Source organism: Microcaecilia unicolor, chromosome 2 (genome assembly GCF_901765095.1).
Source record: "Microcaecilia unicolor chromosome 2, aMicUni1.1, whole genome shotgun sequence".
NCBI lineage: Eukaryota > Metazoa > Chordata > Amphibia > Gymnophiona > Siphonopidae > Microcaecilia > Microcaecilia unicolor.
In genome coordinates, this window is record NC_044032.1 from 136,287,770 (window position 1) to 136,305,166 (window position 17,397).

Consider the following 17,397-nt stretch of genomic DNA (forward strand, 5'->3'; position numbering starts at 1 on the left):
TGCTAATGGCAACACTTGCACATGGTAATTGAAAAACAAGGAAAAATACACAAGGGGTAGCAAACTTTCAAAATATCCCAAAAAGAGCATGAAACATGCAGTTTGCTAACAAGATGGCTAACCCAGACTGTGGGGCGCTATGAAAAATCTCACAATTTAAACAAATAAGGCCTCAAAACTCAGGGGCCTTTTTACAAATGTGTGTAAGAGCCTACACACGTGCAGTGCATGTCAAATTGGCATTACCGCCTGGCTAGCATGTACACCTGGCAGTAATTCCAAAGGACATACTAAATGTTTAAACAATTGCAAACTATTTTGAAACTATGTAAGGGGTCCCATTTATTTCTGAACACTGTGTAATATGTAAACAGCTTTGATTGTAACCACAGAAAGGCAGTATATCAGATCCCATCCCTTTCCTAATTGGTGCTAATTGGCACCAATTAGCAGTCACACGTGCATCTGACCTTACTCAGTATTCTATAACACGTATGCATAAAATCCATAGTGTGCAACTGCAAGGGGGCATGGACTAGGGAGGGTGAATGGGTGGGTCAGGGGTGTGCCCAAGACTTGCATGCATATGTTGCAGAAAACATGCAGTTCAAACAGATCCGCAGGCAAGCGGAGAACTCGAACGCCCCATGGGAGAACACAGGTGTAGGAGAAAGTGGGATGTTTGACCACGGAAATACAAAACCTGGAGAAATAGATCTTAAAAACACTTGTTTATTGATTAAAAGAGACTCGACACAACTGTTGTGTTTCGGCCGTCAGGCCTGCATCAGTAGTCTCACTCGATGGACACCATCTGGTGATGCACACTTAAAAGTACACGGTGAGACGTTCCGTGTAGTGGGTCTGTGGCTTAGACTCCGGAAAATAGCTGATGCAAAAGTTGCTTCACGCTGACACTGCAATTGTCTACGAGCAAGTTTCTCCGAAAAGGTATTTTTAAAGACCCACCTCATAGATCAACACATCACGTGTCTCTCAACGTTTGCATCAGCTGTTTTCCAGAGTCTGAGCCACAGACCCACTACACGGAACGTCTCACCGTGTACTTTTAAGTGTGCATCACCAGATGGTCTCCATCGAGTGAGATTCCTGATGCAGGCCTGACGGCCGAAACACAACGGTTGTGTCGAGTCTCTTTTCATCAATAAACAAGTGTTTTTAAGATCTATTTCTCCAGGTTTTGTATTTCCGTGGTCAAACATCCCACTTTCTCCTATACCAGAAAACATGCAGTTACATGCCCTTTGAGCTGGCATAAGTTCTGACGCCTAAAGTTATATGCATCAATAAAGATTTATGCTGGTATTCTATAATGGCAGTTCTGTGCAGACCTGCCATTATAGAATTGATGCTCAGCACTAGACAATGACACGGGGATGGGGACAGGGACAGATCCCATGGAGATGGGGCAGGGACACATATGACGGGAACGGGACAGGGATGGGGACAGAGCCCACGGGGATGGGTACAACTTTGTCCCTATAGCCAGAAGGATGCTAGACTGTGTAGAGAGGGGCATAACCAGCAGAAGAAAGGAGGTGTTGATGCCCCTCTACAAGTTGTTGGTGAGGCCCCACTTACAGTATTGTGTTTAATTTTGGAGGCCGTATCTTGCTAAAGATGTAAAAAGACTGGAAGTGATGCAAAGAAAAGCTACAAAAATGGTATGGGATTTGCATTGCAAACCGTACGAGGAGTGACTTGCTGACCTGAACATGTATACCTTGGAGGCAAGGAGAAACAGGGGTGACATGATACAGACATTCAAATATTTGAAAGGTATTAATCCGCAAATGAACCTTTTTTGGAGATGGGAAAGCGGTAGAACTAGAGGACATGAATTGAGGTTGAAGGAGGGCAGACTCAGGACTAATGTCAGGAAGTATTTTTTCATGGAGAGGGTGGTGGATATGTGAAATGCCCTACCATGGGAGGTGGTGGAGATGAAAACAGTAATGGAATTCAAACATGCGTGGGATAAACACAAAGGAATTCGGTTTAGAAGGAATGGTTCCGTGGAATCTTAGCGGAGATTGGGTGGCGATGCTGGTAATTGGGAAACAAAACATGAGCTGGGCAGACTTCTACGGTCTATGCCCTGATTGTTACTGAATAGATAGGGATGTGCTGGAGTGTAAATTTTAAGGGGCTTCAATGTTAGCTTCAGAACTTAGTACAAGAACAGTACTGGGCAGACTTCTACGGTCTGTGCCCTGAGAAAGGCAAGGACAAATCAAACTCGGGTATACATATAAGGAAGCCCTCACAGTTAAGCTGTGAGGGTGTTAACATTGACTGAAGCCAGGCAGCCAGAAGAAGAAAGGAAAGGGGGGGGGGGGAGTTGCAGGAGGGAGTTAGTTTGGAAGTAGTTAGTGTTTAGGTTAGCAACAGGAAAGGGAGAAAGGGGATTGGGTAGGAATTAAGGGATAGGATTGGCTGGAAGGGAAGTGCTAGGATAGGGAAGATTTGGGCACTCAGAATTAGTTTTTAGTTAGGTAGGAGAGGGTTAGGGTGAATAGGAGGGAGTGAAAGACCCATCCCAGCCCGCCCTTGGTGGGGGGGTGTGGGTGGGGACAAAATTTTGAGATGGTTAAGGAAAGTGGAGGATTTGGGGGTAAAGGGTAGCAGCTTTTAAATGGAAAGGGGTGCCTGGATGAGGGGTTTAAGAGGCACCAGAAGCGGTTAAAGGAATTGTATGAAATATATGAAATGGAAATGAACTCGTGGGCGGAACCGCCATGAGTAAGAGGTGGCTTGACGGTACCGTAAGTCACCTGGGGGGAGGGGGGTAAGGGGGGAAGAAAGTGAGCCAGTTCGTTACCGAATGGCTTAACATTATTATTAATCACACTGTGAAGTGGGGAGAAAGTGAGCCAGTTCGTTACCGAAGGGCTTAACATTATTAACCGCATTCTGAAGTTAACCTGGTGGAAAATTATATGTTACTAAGTTGATGTTAAGTAAATGAATTTATTAATATTTGGAAATAAAGCTGCAGCCAAATTTTATTCCAAAAAAGAAATTGTTGTTTGAATTATTTAAAAAATTTTAAGTATGTGTTAAGGGCTGCCTGAAGTGTGAATGTCAATGTTAAGTAACACATACCATGTAAAATGAGTTTATCTTGTTGGGCAGACTGGATGGACCGTACAGGTCTTTATCTGCCATCATTTACTGTTACTATTTCTCATTTTCTACTTTGAAGACTGTTTATTATTTATGTTTGAGTGATGCAGACAACGATATTTTGATTTTTGGAAAAATAAGCAAATATGCTGGTCACAACTAGCAAAATTTGTATGGGGGACCCTGTATATCCTGCTACCAGCAAATCTTCTAAGAAGACATCTTCTATTGCAGGAGGGACTGTGGAAGTCAGGAGAGCTAGACTGAATCTTGAGATTGTTGATGACTTCTTATTCATCCACAGATTAAAAAATCATAGCAGTGCTTCATAGGGCATATTTCTCCACTCTAGGGCATACAGAACGGGTTGTATTTTGTACCCTGGACATTTTAACAAGGTGAATTAGGATTCCTTGGGGTAGTAGAAATTAGCTATTGTTGAGGTTGGAAGGGTAGAGGGTGGTGGTGAGGAGGGTTATTATAGCTGCTCACTGTTATTATTGTTTTCTATTTGTAATTTATACACAATAGTTGCACAGCATATTATTCCTCTTTATCTATATAAATAATTCTCACCTCCAACGTTCAGTGAAGCACTGAATCTACTCTTCCTAGGCTAGGCTGTCAGCACCACTCACCCTCAGTCATAGACCCGCCCTCAGCCACGCCCCTTCCGGACATAATTCACAACTCCAATGTTCTAATGAAGCCAAATTCCTAATCTCCAACTTCCGTCATGGTGTAGATCGGAATTCCACCATGATTGTGTGCCCCGCCCTCGCGTCAAACATCATGACGTCGAGGGCGGACCACTGACACTGACCGCATGGAATCGCTCACCCGTTCCACCTGCAAATGTTGATACACAACACGCACAAAGGACCAATCGATGAGCTGCAATAATGTAAGGCAACGGGACCACACATAAGACGCAGGAACATCGATGAAACAAGAAAACCTTTTGGATGCCTATGCTCCTGCTCTTGGTATGTGACTCACCCCACTCCCACCCCCAAAAAAAAACAACGTACCAGTGTTCCTCAAAAATTGGATCATACACAAACCTGAACAATGCACAAATCTAACAATGCAAGGCAACGGAATCATACATAACACGCAGTAACATCACTGAAAGAACTAAACTTTTTGGATGCCCATGCTCCTGCTGTCGGTATGTGACTCACCCCCCCACACCCCCCCAAAAAAAAACATACCAGCCTTCCTCAAAAACGAGATGATACACAAACCTGATTATTGCTAAAACCTTCATCTCTCTCACTCACTCACACACACACACACACACACACACACACACACACACACACACACACACACACACACACACACAGTGTGCCATGCACACACAGCATCTTTCTCACTCATACACACACCTTAGCACCTCAATCACCCACAAACACCCTCTGCACTCCCAACTCCTACACAAATAACACACACACATACAATTCACTGGAACAATGGTACCCTCCCCCCAACAAATCCCCCCAAACAAAAATGGCAGCTACAATTGCACATGCAACTCACACACCGCCCAATCAAACTGTAAACTCCCCCAAACCAACATACACACACTGCCATGGACACACAGCATGTGTCTTGCTCACTCACAGACACATACTCCCTCCCCCAACCCCCTCTATATAGAAACAGTAACAGTGAAGTACAACATCTGACTCCCTGACACACCAACACACACCTACAGACCCCATGTGACTCCACCCGCTTCAACTCACAAACTCCCCCCAAAAAACCACACCAACATACACACAGCATCTGTCTTTCTCACTCACACGTACACACTCCCTCCCCAACCTCCTCTATACAGAAAGATTCACTCTGTCATTCTCTCTCACACAGTCACTCTCACACACACTCTCGCAAACATACACACTACGATCAACACCTTGCTAGCGCCCGTTTCATTGGTCTCAGAAACGGGCCTTTTTTACTAGTACTTTAATAAAAAGATTTAAATATAAAATCATAATTGTTCGAGGCTTCTGCAGATGAAGACAGAGCCGACGGGGCAGGGACAGAACCTGTGGGGATGGGGCGGGGACAGGGCCTGTGGGGATGGGGTCGGGATGGAGACAGGGTCTGTGGGGATGAGGTGGAGATGGAGACAGAACCCACGGGGATGGGACGGTGACGGGGACAAACTTTGTCCCTGTGTCATGCTCTACTTAGCACCCAAATGTTTGACACCTAACTTTAGGCGATGTTTCTTGAATTTACCTCTAGGGCTGCAGCCTACCCAGTTAAAATAAATCCTTAAACATTATTCTATTAAGACATATCTGGTACTTTTTACAAAGTTTAATATATGCAAAGGTGTTCCTAAGCTTTTGTGTGCAAGTGTTTGATGGAAACTGCAATTCTCTATGCATTTTTAAGATACCATGATTTTTAAAACGATACATATGTACATTTTTCTTTTTAAAATTCAAACCTAAGAATTTGAGCATGCACCATTCTTGTTAGAATGAAAAGTCCCAGAGATCTGTTTCAGAGTCTTAGATGTAGGCGTGTTACACCTCAGCATAGCTGCATTAGGCTATCGGAAAAAACTTGCCAAAAGGAACATTTCTGAGCTGTATGTTCAGGAAATATTTTCCAGTCAATGAAAGCCATTAATTCATTAGGAGCACTTTCTGTACTCATTCCATGACTGAAAACATGTACAAAGCTACCATGGAATAAGTGAGGAAAACAGTGATGAATAGAACTTATACTAGGGAGAATTTTTCCTTTATGTACCCTACAATGAAAACAAGACCTCTGTACTGAAAATGTAAAAACATACATTCAGGAGGTAATTCTATAAAGGTGGCGTAATGTTGGAAGCTAGAATACAAGGCGCTAAATACGAGTTCCATAATGTTTGTTTATTTATTTATGCATTATTGTATCCCACTGTTTTCCAAAAACAAGTTTTGGTTCAAAGTGGCTTACAATTTGCAGTTATGTGAAGTTACAGTTGTGATTTTAGTTAGAAAGTAGCGTCGAACATCTGTAGTTTAGGTAGTTAGTCGTAGAATTTTTTGAAAAGGTAGATCTTCAGTTCTTTTCTGTTATTTGGGTGCCCAGATTCTGTTATAGAAGACTTGCATAAATCAGCATTTTAGCGACTAACTTCAGTTGCAAGCAGTTACCTCATGTGAATGGCTGACATAAATGTTTGCACCTAGATGCTGACAGTATTCTAGAAACTTAGAGGGTCAATATTCAATGTGATTTAACTATCCAGAAACAGTTTCTGGCCAGTTAAATTGCCTGTCCGGGGCTGTCATTTTCAGTGGCACATAACTGGTTAACGCTGGGGGTGGAGTCATCACTTGGCCAATTAAGTGACAATATTCAGCACTTAACCAGCCAGATTGTCTGCATAAATAGGACCATGTAAAACACAGTCCTGTCTTTATGCGATACCCCATAGCAGCTCTGGAAACCTGGAAACTCAATACCGGTGCCCAGACATGGCCCAGCATTAAATTTCTGTTCTTTTTTTTTTTATGTGACTTATATTCCGCCTTTATCCAACAGAATGCAAAGTGGATAACAAAATGAGCATCTTCACATTAGAAGGAATTTACAATTCTTGATATACAATTACAAAAATAAAACATGAGATAGACAGATAGTTATTCACTACCATAAACTCATCTAAACTACTGTCATTGTCTAGAGAATAAGTAGGTTTTAAGTGCCTTGTGAAAAGAGACGCAAGAAGGGATTTTCCGAATCTGAACTGGGATATTGGTCCAAATCTTAGTACTTCTGATAAATAAATGAACGTACCCAGACCAAACTATATTTTACATTTTTCATAGATGGAGTTAGCCTTTGAGCACTTCCTAGATGTAACCTATTAATTGGAAATAATAATAATCGCTTAATATTTTCTGATCCTAGACCATAAAAACATTTAAAAACCAGACATGCTCTTTTAAATAAACCCTTGATTTCATTTTGAACCAGTGCAGCTTATTCAGTAAGGGGCCCTTTTACTAAGCAACGGTAAGGCTACCGTGCAGGTAGCATGTATCAAATTGACCCTACTGGGCTAGCGTGGGTGCATGGCAATAGTTCCGAAGTTGGCGAGCGCAGTTTCCTGTTGTAGAAAGTAATTTTAAATTTTGTACCACGGGGTGTGTGTGTTTCCTGGTGGTAATCAGCAGCGTGGCCACATTGCCGCGTGCTGCCTAATTATTGCACAAGTAGCATGTGAGCCCATACCACATTCTAAATAGGTGGGAGTAAGGGCTCAGATAATAAATAACTGCACGCTTATGTTAATATTAGCACACGGCCATTCACTGCCCCATTTTAAAAAAAGGCCTTTTCCCAGCAGTGGTAAAAAATGACTCAATCAGGAGTATTTTCAAAAGACACAAATCGGGAGATGGGCGTCCTTCTCTCAGGGTCGCCCAAATCAGCATAATCGAAAGCCGATTTTGGGCGTCCTCAACTGCTTTCCATCATGGGGATGACCAAAGTTCTTGGGGGCATGTCGGCTCAGCACACAAGGGAAGGGAGCTATGGACTTGGGAGCAATTTAGGAAGTCCACTGCAGTGCCCCCTAGGATGCCCGGTTGGCGTCCTGGCATGTCAGGGGGACCAGTGCAGTATGAATGCTGGCTCCTCCCACGACCAAATGCCTTGGATTTGGTCGTTTCTGAGATGGTCGTCCTCGGTTTCCATTATCGCCAAAAACCAGGGACGACCAGCTCTAAGGACGATCATCTCTAAGGTCGACATAAATGTTGAGATTTGGGCGTCCCCAACCGTATTATCGAAACAAAAGTTGGATGTCCATCTTGTTTCGATAATACGGGTTTCCCTGCCCCTTCGCTGGAACATCCTTAGAGATGGATGCCCTTAGAGATGGTCGTCCCCGTTCGATTATGCCCCTCCACATGGATTCTGTAATGAACTGTGCCTACATTCTAAAGTGCGTAGTTCAAAAGAGTGGGGAAATGTGTGTTTCGTGGGCATTCCAAAATTTATGTGTGTTATTATAGAATATGGCCCAGTACACATAAATCTATGTGCAGAGATTTATACCACATTTTCATTGGTGTAAATGGATTTGTGTAGTTTTAAGTGCTGGGATATCAACTAAGCATATTCTATATACCGTGCCTAAGTCTAGGCATCACTTATAGAATATGCTTAGAGAGAAATATTTACTGTGCAGATTTTTAGGCGCCATATATACAATCTGGCCCAAAGTGTGTCACATTATTGGTGCTGATATTTAGGTGCTACTTATAGAATTTACCCCTTAGTCTTTTATAATCTTACTCAGGTATATGCACCTAAATTTATAGTGCATACAGTGGAGATATTCTTGGGGATGAGGTAGAGAACTAAAGTACAGCTATATAGGGAGGAATTCTATAAATGGTGTCCAAAAATAAGCATTGGAGAAAAATCAGCACTAAACACAATTCTATAAAGGGTACACACCCTTTATAAAATTATGCATACCGCTGATTTTCATGCTTAATGTTTGGCACCTGAATTACGCCTGCTGAAACCTGGTGTAAATTCTAGCACCCATATTAGGCATGCTGAGACAGTATTCTGTAACACACTTAACTTTTTAGAATGCCCTTCCTCCTTTTTCAGTTACATACTATTGGAGTTAGGTGCCATGTCTTACAGAATAGCATGCAGCCAGATGCACATGCAAATTTGAATGGATGCCAATAACATCAATAATTGATTTTTAGCACCCAATTATTGATGTCAATTGGCTCATTAGCATGCGCATTTCGGGAGCGTGTCCAAATTTTGGCATGCAAATCTAGGCACTATGAGGCCGATATTGAGACTATGGGAGGGAGCCCAGCTAACTCCTGCAGTTGGTGACAAACCCAGAAATTCAATGCCGGGGCCGTATCCGGTGACCAACATTGAATTTCCGTGTGGTTTTGACGCTACAAACATAGCCAACTAAGTCGAGATTCATCAGCTGACTGGCTAAGTTATAGCGGTCAAAGATATTTACGCAGGTCTATCTGGCTGCTAAACTTAGCTGGTTAGCCAATGAATATTGGAACTAACCGGCTATGTCATGCGACATAGCCAGAGACCAAGCTAGCCGTTAAGCGGTAATATTCAGCCAAGATAGCCAGCTATCTTGCACTGAATATTAACAGTGAGCCGAGTTTGGCTATTTAACTAGCCAGGAGCTGTTCCTGGTTGGTAAAAGAGTTTAACATATTGACCGGTATATATAGAATCCAGGGAATAATTTATAAAATATTCATCTGAAATCTGTGCTTGCTAAGTAGCTGGTTTAAATGTGTGTGTACTTTCTGTAGGGTGATTTTTTTTAAAGGGAAACATACACATTCTTTCTCTTAGAAAACTTCTGCGCACATTTTCTGCGCAAGTTAACCTGTGAATAAAAGGGCCCTTTTACTACAGGGTTGCTGCGTGGCAATTCGAAACTACTGCCGGTCCAACGCAGGTGCCAGCAGAAGTTCCACCCCCAGCGCCATTTCCACAGGGTTACCCACTGCAGCCTAGTAAAAGGAGCCCATAGTGATTTATTGATGACATCCATCCTATTGGTCCAACAACACTGCATTTCACTTTTCAGGTATAGATAAATACAAACAACTTTTTCCCACTTGGATATCATCTGTTGGCAATATTTCAATCAGTGCAACAAAATAACCTATTCAGATACAGTACACATTATTAACTCAAACAATTGCATTAAATTTAAATTGTTATAATTAAAACAAAACTTCAATATTCTTAGACTATGTGATTTTAGGAACTTGTAAAACTACCAACACATGTTTCAACAAACTGGTTTCTCCAATGAGTTAGACCATAATTATTAATATTTTTGTCTGTGTTTAGATGGGTCACTGCTGTTATATTGTTTATGGAGGTTGAGTTAGAATCAATTTCAAATTCTTACCCTTGAAGTTCGATGTGAAACAGAAGGCATCATATTTGTTTTTATCTTTGTCCCGATAACCATAATTCCTGATCCCAGGGACAGCATTCCTGCCTCCACAGGCTTCCCTGGGATTGGTGATGGGATATTGCACGGATCCATCATTGAGCCAACCTGCATTACACCAGTCCAGCCCAGACCGCCATGCATCATACAGTTGATCAACTGAGGCGATGATTGAATCCTGATCTTGACAGGCTTGCTGGGCTTCATGAAAGTTCAGGTTGTAGCGACCCAATCGTGGAAAATATGGGAAAACAACACCTACAGCAATGAGAGAGAAAATGTAATACAAGTTGTGAAACAAGTCAATATTTAGATTAATGAAAACACTTAAAAGGGTCAAGTGTATCCAAGGCATCCAAAGAAAAAGACTTTTGCAAAATTTACAATTTAACACTTTTACAAAGTGACAATAACCCCAATGCAGGCTTACTGCATGCTAATCTGGAGATACCACTGCCGCTAATCCTGCGGTAATCAGGCAGTGCCGTGCGCTACCCAGTTACCACCTGGTTAGCATGGGAGCCCTTAATACCACCTTAATGGGTGGCGGTAAGTGCTTCCCCCCCGGCATGGCCATGCTGTAAGAGAAATTATACTGCATGGCCATGCCTTTATTCAGCCTTTTTTCCCCGCTGCAGTAAAAAGGGCCTCAGTGCGCACAAAAAGGGCCCCTGTTGCTAGCGCAGGGCCATTTTTAATGCAGCTTGGTAAAAGGGCCACTAAATCAGTGGTCCTTCAAGTGTTTCAGAGTGGCATGTAACTTTCAGGGCAATTTTAGAACCTAGGCACTCACATTTACATGTGGGTTACTCATGTCAGTGTTTAGAATACTAGAAAATGATGTGAGTATGTGTACAGATAAGCACATAAGTGCTAGCATGGTACCTAAACAGTATTTTGCAAATACTCTTTTGACTTCCATAGCACCTATGTAATAATTTATTGCAAAAGGTGACTACAGTCTCCAGAAACAAAAAATGAGGTTTTTATGAATTCTGTTTGAGCAATCAATTTGTAATATGACCCATCCTTTTATGTGAAAAAAATCAAAAAGTTACAGAAATTCAAAAATGCAACTTTTACTGACTACTTATGGACCCATGATATGAAAAATCGGCCATTCTGAACATTTTGGATCTGCTACTGTAGTCACCTTTTCCCAGAGACGGTCACATATTTGCAAGGGAATATAGATGGACCTGCAGCATGGGCATGCCATGAGTATGGCTCCCACTTACATATGTAGCTTATAAGACATTGCAACTTGTCTGCCTACTTGTCTCCCTTAGGAATGAGCATTTACAGCAGCTCTATTGCTCGCATAAACATGAACCCCTACACGTTAGGCATGTTAATGCCCAGTTACACTCCTATTCTATAAAGGAAAGTAGGTGCTTACTTTATTGAACAGGCTCTTATTATATGTCCTCAGGGTGTCTAATTGGAGGTGCCCAGTTATAGAATTGTCCCAACTGTGGGGAAAGGATCTTATCATCACTGTTCCCTCTAAGCTGAGCAGGAGTCCTCCAGCAGCATTGCTGCCAGTGGGGGGTGGTGTTTCAATATTATGTTTTCAAAGGTTAGAGACAGGCAGGTTCCCCAGAGCCCTGCAGACCTTGCCTGTTCCTTACTATTGAAAATATGATAATGAAACAGCACCACCCACTAGCAGGACTGTAGATGGAGGACTCCTGCTCAGGTTAGAGGGAACAGTGCTTATCATCCTCATGTATTTCAAAGGGTAGGGTAGGGGATATCAATGCCAGGAACTTGGCAAAATGTTACTACTGTGCCAGATGAGTATTTTTGTAAATTTGCATTATAACGGTATTATAGATATTTGTTCTTTTTACTTTTTTTTCCAGCAGTTGTGCTATTGTCTATATACCTCATTTGCTTTTCAAAAGAATAGAAGAGTCCTTTTACAAAGATGCATTAGCATTTATAGCACACACTAAAAATAAGTATGTGCTAAATACTAGAGACACCCATATATTTCTATGGGCGTCTCTAGCATTTAGCAGACACTAGAAACGCTAACATACCTTTGTAAAAGGACCCCTAATTTTTTTTAATTTAACTGTGATTCTGTTTTATTTTATTTTTGGATTGCTTTTTTATCTATAATGTTTTAAGCATATTTATAGATATCTAGTAAAGATCATTTACTGTCAGGAATTTTATTTGCATAACCAACAGGTTGTATAGTACTCTTGAGGTATATGTCAGTGAAGAGAGACTTGCTGACCTGAACAAGTATACTCTGGAGGAAAGGAGGAACAGGGGTGATATGATACAGACGTTCAAATATTTGAAAGGTATTAATCCGCAAACGAATCTTTTCCGGAGAGGGGAAGGCGGTAGTACGAGAGGACATGAAATGAGATTGAAGGGGGGCAGACTCAGGAAAGATGTCAGGAAGTATTTCTTCACGGAGAGGGTGGTGAACGCTTGGAATGCCCTCCCGCGGGAGGTGGTGGAGATGAAAACGGTAACGGAATTCAAGCATGCGTGGGACAGGCATAAAGGAATCCTGTGCAGAAGGAATGGATCCACAGAAGCTTAGCTGAAATTGGGTGGCGGGGGGAAGAGGGGTTGGCGGTTGAGAGGCTAGGATGGGGGAGGGCAGACTTATACGGGGTCTGTGCCGGAGCCGGTGATGGGAGGCGGGACTGGTGGTTGGGAGGCGGGAAATACTGCTGCACAGACTTATATGGTCTGTGCCCTGAAAAAGACAGGTACAAATCAAGGTAAGGTATACACATGAGTTTATCGTGGGCAGACTAGATGGACCGTGCAGGTCTTTTTCTGCCGTCATCTACTATGTTACTATGTTACTATGAGTGGAGGAGTGGCCTAGTGGTTAGGGTGGTGGACTCTGGTCCTGAGGAACTGAGTTCAGTTCCCACTTCAGGAACAGCTCCTTGTGACTCTGGGCAAGTCACTTAACCCTCCATTGCCCCATGTAAGCCGCATTGAGCCTGCCATGAGTGGGAAAGCACGGTGTATAAATGTAACAAAAAAATAAAGAGCTGTAGAGAAACTCTCAAGTGTAACAAGAATCATTATTATTGTTATTATCTTGGTTTCATAAAACCTGCCAGATGCTCTTGACTGGGTTTCACACAAATATTGCATCCTTCCCAAAAGCCTTGGATATTCAGAGGTTTCAGCACAGGATACCACGAGTTCCAAATAATTTAGCCTTCTGTAGTTGACAGATGCTGATTTTGTCAATACCTAGTGTGTTCAGATGTTGTTCCAGGTCTTTTGATATTATTCCAAGGCCACCATTGACTACAGGAACTGCAACTGCAGGTTTTTGACAGCTGCTCAGCTTCAATGTTCAAAAATGTATGTTTTGTGATTTATTCCAAATGGTTGTTTTCAATATGGCTGTCTTTTTGTATTGCCGTGTCTAAGATTCACACTTGCTTCTTTTCAACGACAGTGATATTGGGTGAATTGTGCAGCAAGCATTATTGGTCATTTCAGTGTATGTCACTTTAGCGTGTGACAGTTAAATGTGCATCACATCGGCAACTTCGTCACTTTAGCGTTCATCTCTTTAGTGTGTGTCAGATTGACAACTACATCACTTTTGCATGCAACTATGTTGCTTAAGTGTGCTTCCAATGAACTTGCTTATTGAGCTCTATGTCTTATTGTGACAGTTAAGTGTGCAAAAAAAGTTCAACAGGGCCACCGTTTCACCCGTTGCGGCTTCTTCAGGAACTCGTGCTTTTATTGCATAGATTGTATTGATCACCAGTTCTTTGTAAACACTTCTGTACAGGAAGTGACATCAGGAAAGTTTAACACCGGAAGTTGGCGTGTGACTGACTTCTTCTGCAGTGTACACTATAAAATATCTGAATTTTTTGAATCAATTTTTTTCATTAAAAATGCTTTTTAAAGGATTTTTCATGCACAGGAAGTGATGTCATGGAGACTTTAAATATTGACAAGTTGGCATGTGACACATGAGTGCCATATTTGATTGAGGGAGGAAACCGCAAGAAGTATATGTACCGTGAGTTTGAGGTAAAGACTTAAATGTGAAGTTCCTGAAGTTAACAAATTTGTTTATTTTACAGAAAAGTGTTTACAAAGAACTGGTGACCGATATAATCTATGCAATAACAGTACGAGTTCCTGAAGAAGCCGCAATAGGTGAAACAGTGGTCCGTTGAACTTAAGTGCTGTCTCTTTTTTTGGACTTATATACTTTTTGGAAGTTTTTGTCACCATTTAAATATTACATCATTTTGAAATCACATTTAAGTTTTGCACATTATATTTAAAAGGAGTTTTCTTTTTGAGACTAATCAAATAAACTGGTCACTGGCATTTTTTTTAAACAAAGCTTGAAGTGGCAGAGGTTGGTTCCTTTGAATCTGAGGTCTCCATTTTCTCCACAACAAATTTTAAAATGATAACATTTACAAGTATGAAGTATGCCTTAAAATGTCTGTTTTCATCATTGTGGAACATTGCTATGCTTGGGTGTTAATATTTGACTTGTATGGTTTTACCTTATTATAACACCATTTGATACTGCAACATAACCAAGTGTTACACAGTTAAGTGTGCCTCAGATAGCCAACTGCATCTTTTTATGTGACTGGAGATCTACAAGTCTTTCAAAGGAAGAGATAAAATCCATCTGAATCACTATTCTTACCATTTCTCCAAGTGAAACAAGACAACTCTGAAGGATTGTACTCCCAGGTAATGTCCTACTTCTTTAATCATGTAATCTGCATTGAACCTCAAGGTATATGGCGGAATATTAATCTACTGTTAATGTTAATAGGCTCCTGAAGCATAGGCTACAAACCTTTATAAAAAAGTTAGGTCCTTAATGATTTTAATAGCCTGCTGGAGGAACTTTTAAACATTACTTTTCTCTGTTGTAATTTCTGTGCATACAATGATGAAATTCGGCAAATGGGTGAGTAAGATTTAATCTCAAGAACAATGCAAATCTGATCTCCATATTAGGCTTCAATCTTCAATTTGGATTCTTGCTAATCCATGTGAAGAGATCAGTCTGTAAACAGTGGCACAAACCATTCTCTTTCAGCAAGCCTCATGTCTGACATTTCACAAGGAGGAATGATTGACAATTATAATCCTAGAGGCACTTGAGTTGTTTTATTTAGGACTTAGAGGAGTAGAATCCTGCAGTCAGAAGGATACAAAATGCAGGAATCATAAATATTGCTCAGACAATGCCGTCCCCCCAGCATACATGGAAGGAACACAGCAGAGGGATTTGATCTGGCTATTTACCCTGGAAATTGTATAAATAATTTACTTAGGAACTTAAGAATAGCCATACTGGGTCAGACCAATGGTCCATCTAGCCCAGTATTCTGTTTCCAACAGTGGCCAATCCAGGTCACAAGTATCTGGCAGAAACCCAAATAATAGCACATTCCATGCTACCAATCCCAGGGCAAGCAGTGGCTTCCCCCCATGTCCATCTCAATAGCAGAATACGGACGTTTCCTCTAGGAACTTATCCAAACCTTCATTAACCTGATACCCCTTAGTCTCTAGATCTAGATCTTAGATGATACTGTGCAGGCCATTGTTTCTCAACCCGGTTCTTGGGGCACACGCAGCCAGTCAGGTCTTCAGGATATCCTCAATGAATGTGCATGAGATATACCTGCATATATTGGAGACTCACTGTATGCAGATTTATCTCAGGACATGTTTATTCACTCCTACCCTAGCTGAGATAATATTTAACCATCTCTCTGACCTCATGTGCAACTTTCTTTAGATAAGTCACCTTAGTTTCTAACTCTTCCTACTTTACCTGTCCATATGTTACATCTTTGCTTTACCCTTCACTATCAATTATAATGTTCTATTACATATTGTGTTGACATTGTAAGTAGTATACTATGCCCAGGGCTTTTTTTATTTGAGGGAGTACTTGGGAGTACTGAGTACCGGCACCTTTTTTATTGTCTGCTAAAATTAACCCATGGTCCCCAAGTTTTAATGAAAGAGCTCAGGCCCTACACACCATTTCTGCCTTGTCATAGATTCTGTGACTGGTTGCAGGGGGCCTGGCTATTATGGGGTGGGTCCCTCAGTGATCACCCCACCCCTGAAGGGTGGTCTGGCTTTTGAGTACCGGCACCTTTTATGCTAGAAAAAAACGCACTGACTATGCCATACATTGTAGTGTTATTTGAATATTTTTTTTACTGCTGTAATTGCCTATTGCTCATTTTTGACCCATTCTTACTGTACACTGCCTTGAGTGAATTCCTTCAAAAAGGCAGTAAATAAATCGTAATAATTATTCCTTGTGGTAATCCTGAAAAGTGACTGGCTAGGTGTGGCTTCAGGAGAGAGCTGAGAAACACTGGCCTAAGCAATATGTATTGCATTCTGTGTGTAAAGGAAATTACTGGACCCTACACCCTTCCCAGCCAGCTCTACTCCTCCTTCATAGCTATCATTCCTTGTTGCTACCTCTCCAGTGGCTGCCAATATCCCCTTCGCAATGTGCTGCTGAGACTACGAAGGAACACTGCACTGAATCCAGCTTTGGGAGGTTACTGGGAGGGGGCCAGGACTGCCACGAGGACTGTGAGAGTGTGCTGACACTGTCCAAAGTAAAGTGTAATGTTAAAAATAATGAAAAAGTAAAAATACTGTATATGAGCTATGTGTATCTATTAGTTAAAGGACAACATAATAACCTGGTTGGAAAAGTTCTGGAGACTGTGTGATTTCCCATGCTAATGAATGCATAACAACTATAATTTTCACATTCTAGTTATTTTTAGCACATACCTCTTGTCAGTCTAATGCAGGTTAGAGAGAGAAAATTATCGGGACAGATATGATAATAACAATGCATTAACTGAGCAGGGGATGCAGAGAACAAAATCCCAAAACAGTCCAATTTCTTAATTTAGAAGTAAATATACCATCTCAAATAACATTAAAATGTGCGCTTGTTGTCAGCCAGTCATTTTAGCTATTCAATTTATATTCGCAAGCCCGTACTTAAAATGTAATGACGTCGTAAGGAACTCTTTTCAAAATATAAGGCAAATTAGAAAATCAACCACTTTCCAGTTCAGGCCAGGTTATTTTCCTATACTGTTAATATTTTATTTACTTATTTATTTGTGACATTTATATCCCATATTATCCCGCAGTAGTACTCTCTGGATAGGGCCACTAAAATCCATTAGTGCTGGGGTAGTATGGGG

General features: G+C 41.4%; 1 protein-coding gene across 2 annotated transcripts in view; it reads right to left on the reverse strand.

The window, feature by feature from the left end:
- The window catches only part of HAPLN1 (hyaluronan and proteoglycan link protein 1), a 134,966-nt gene that overhangs the window by 15,672 nt on the left and 101,897 nt on the right, over window positions 1-17,397 (reverse strand). For both annotated transcript variants that reach the window (XM_030193357.1, XM_030193356.1), the window contains exon 4: window positions 10,106-10,408. In XM_030193357.1, the coding sequence (XP_030049217.1) occupies window positions 10,106-10,408 (303 nt within the window). The remainder of the gene's footprint in view (window positions 1-10,105; window positions 10,409-17,397) is intronic.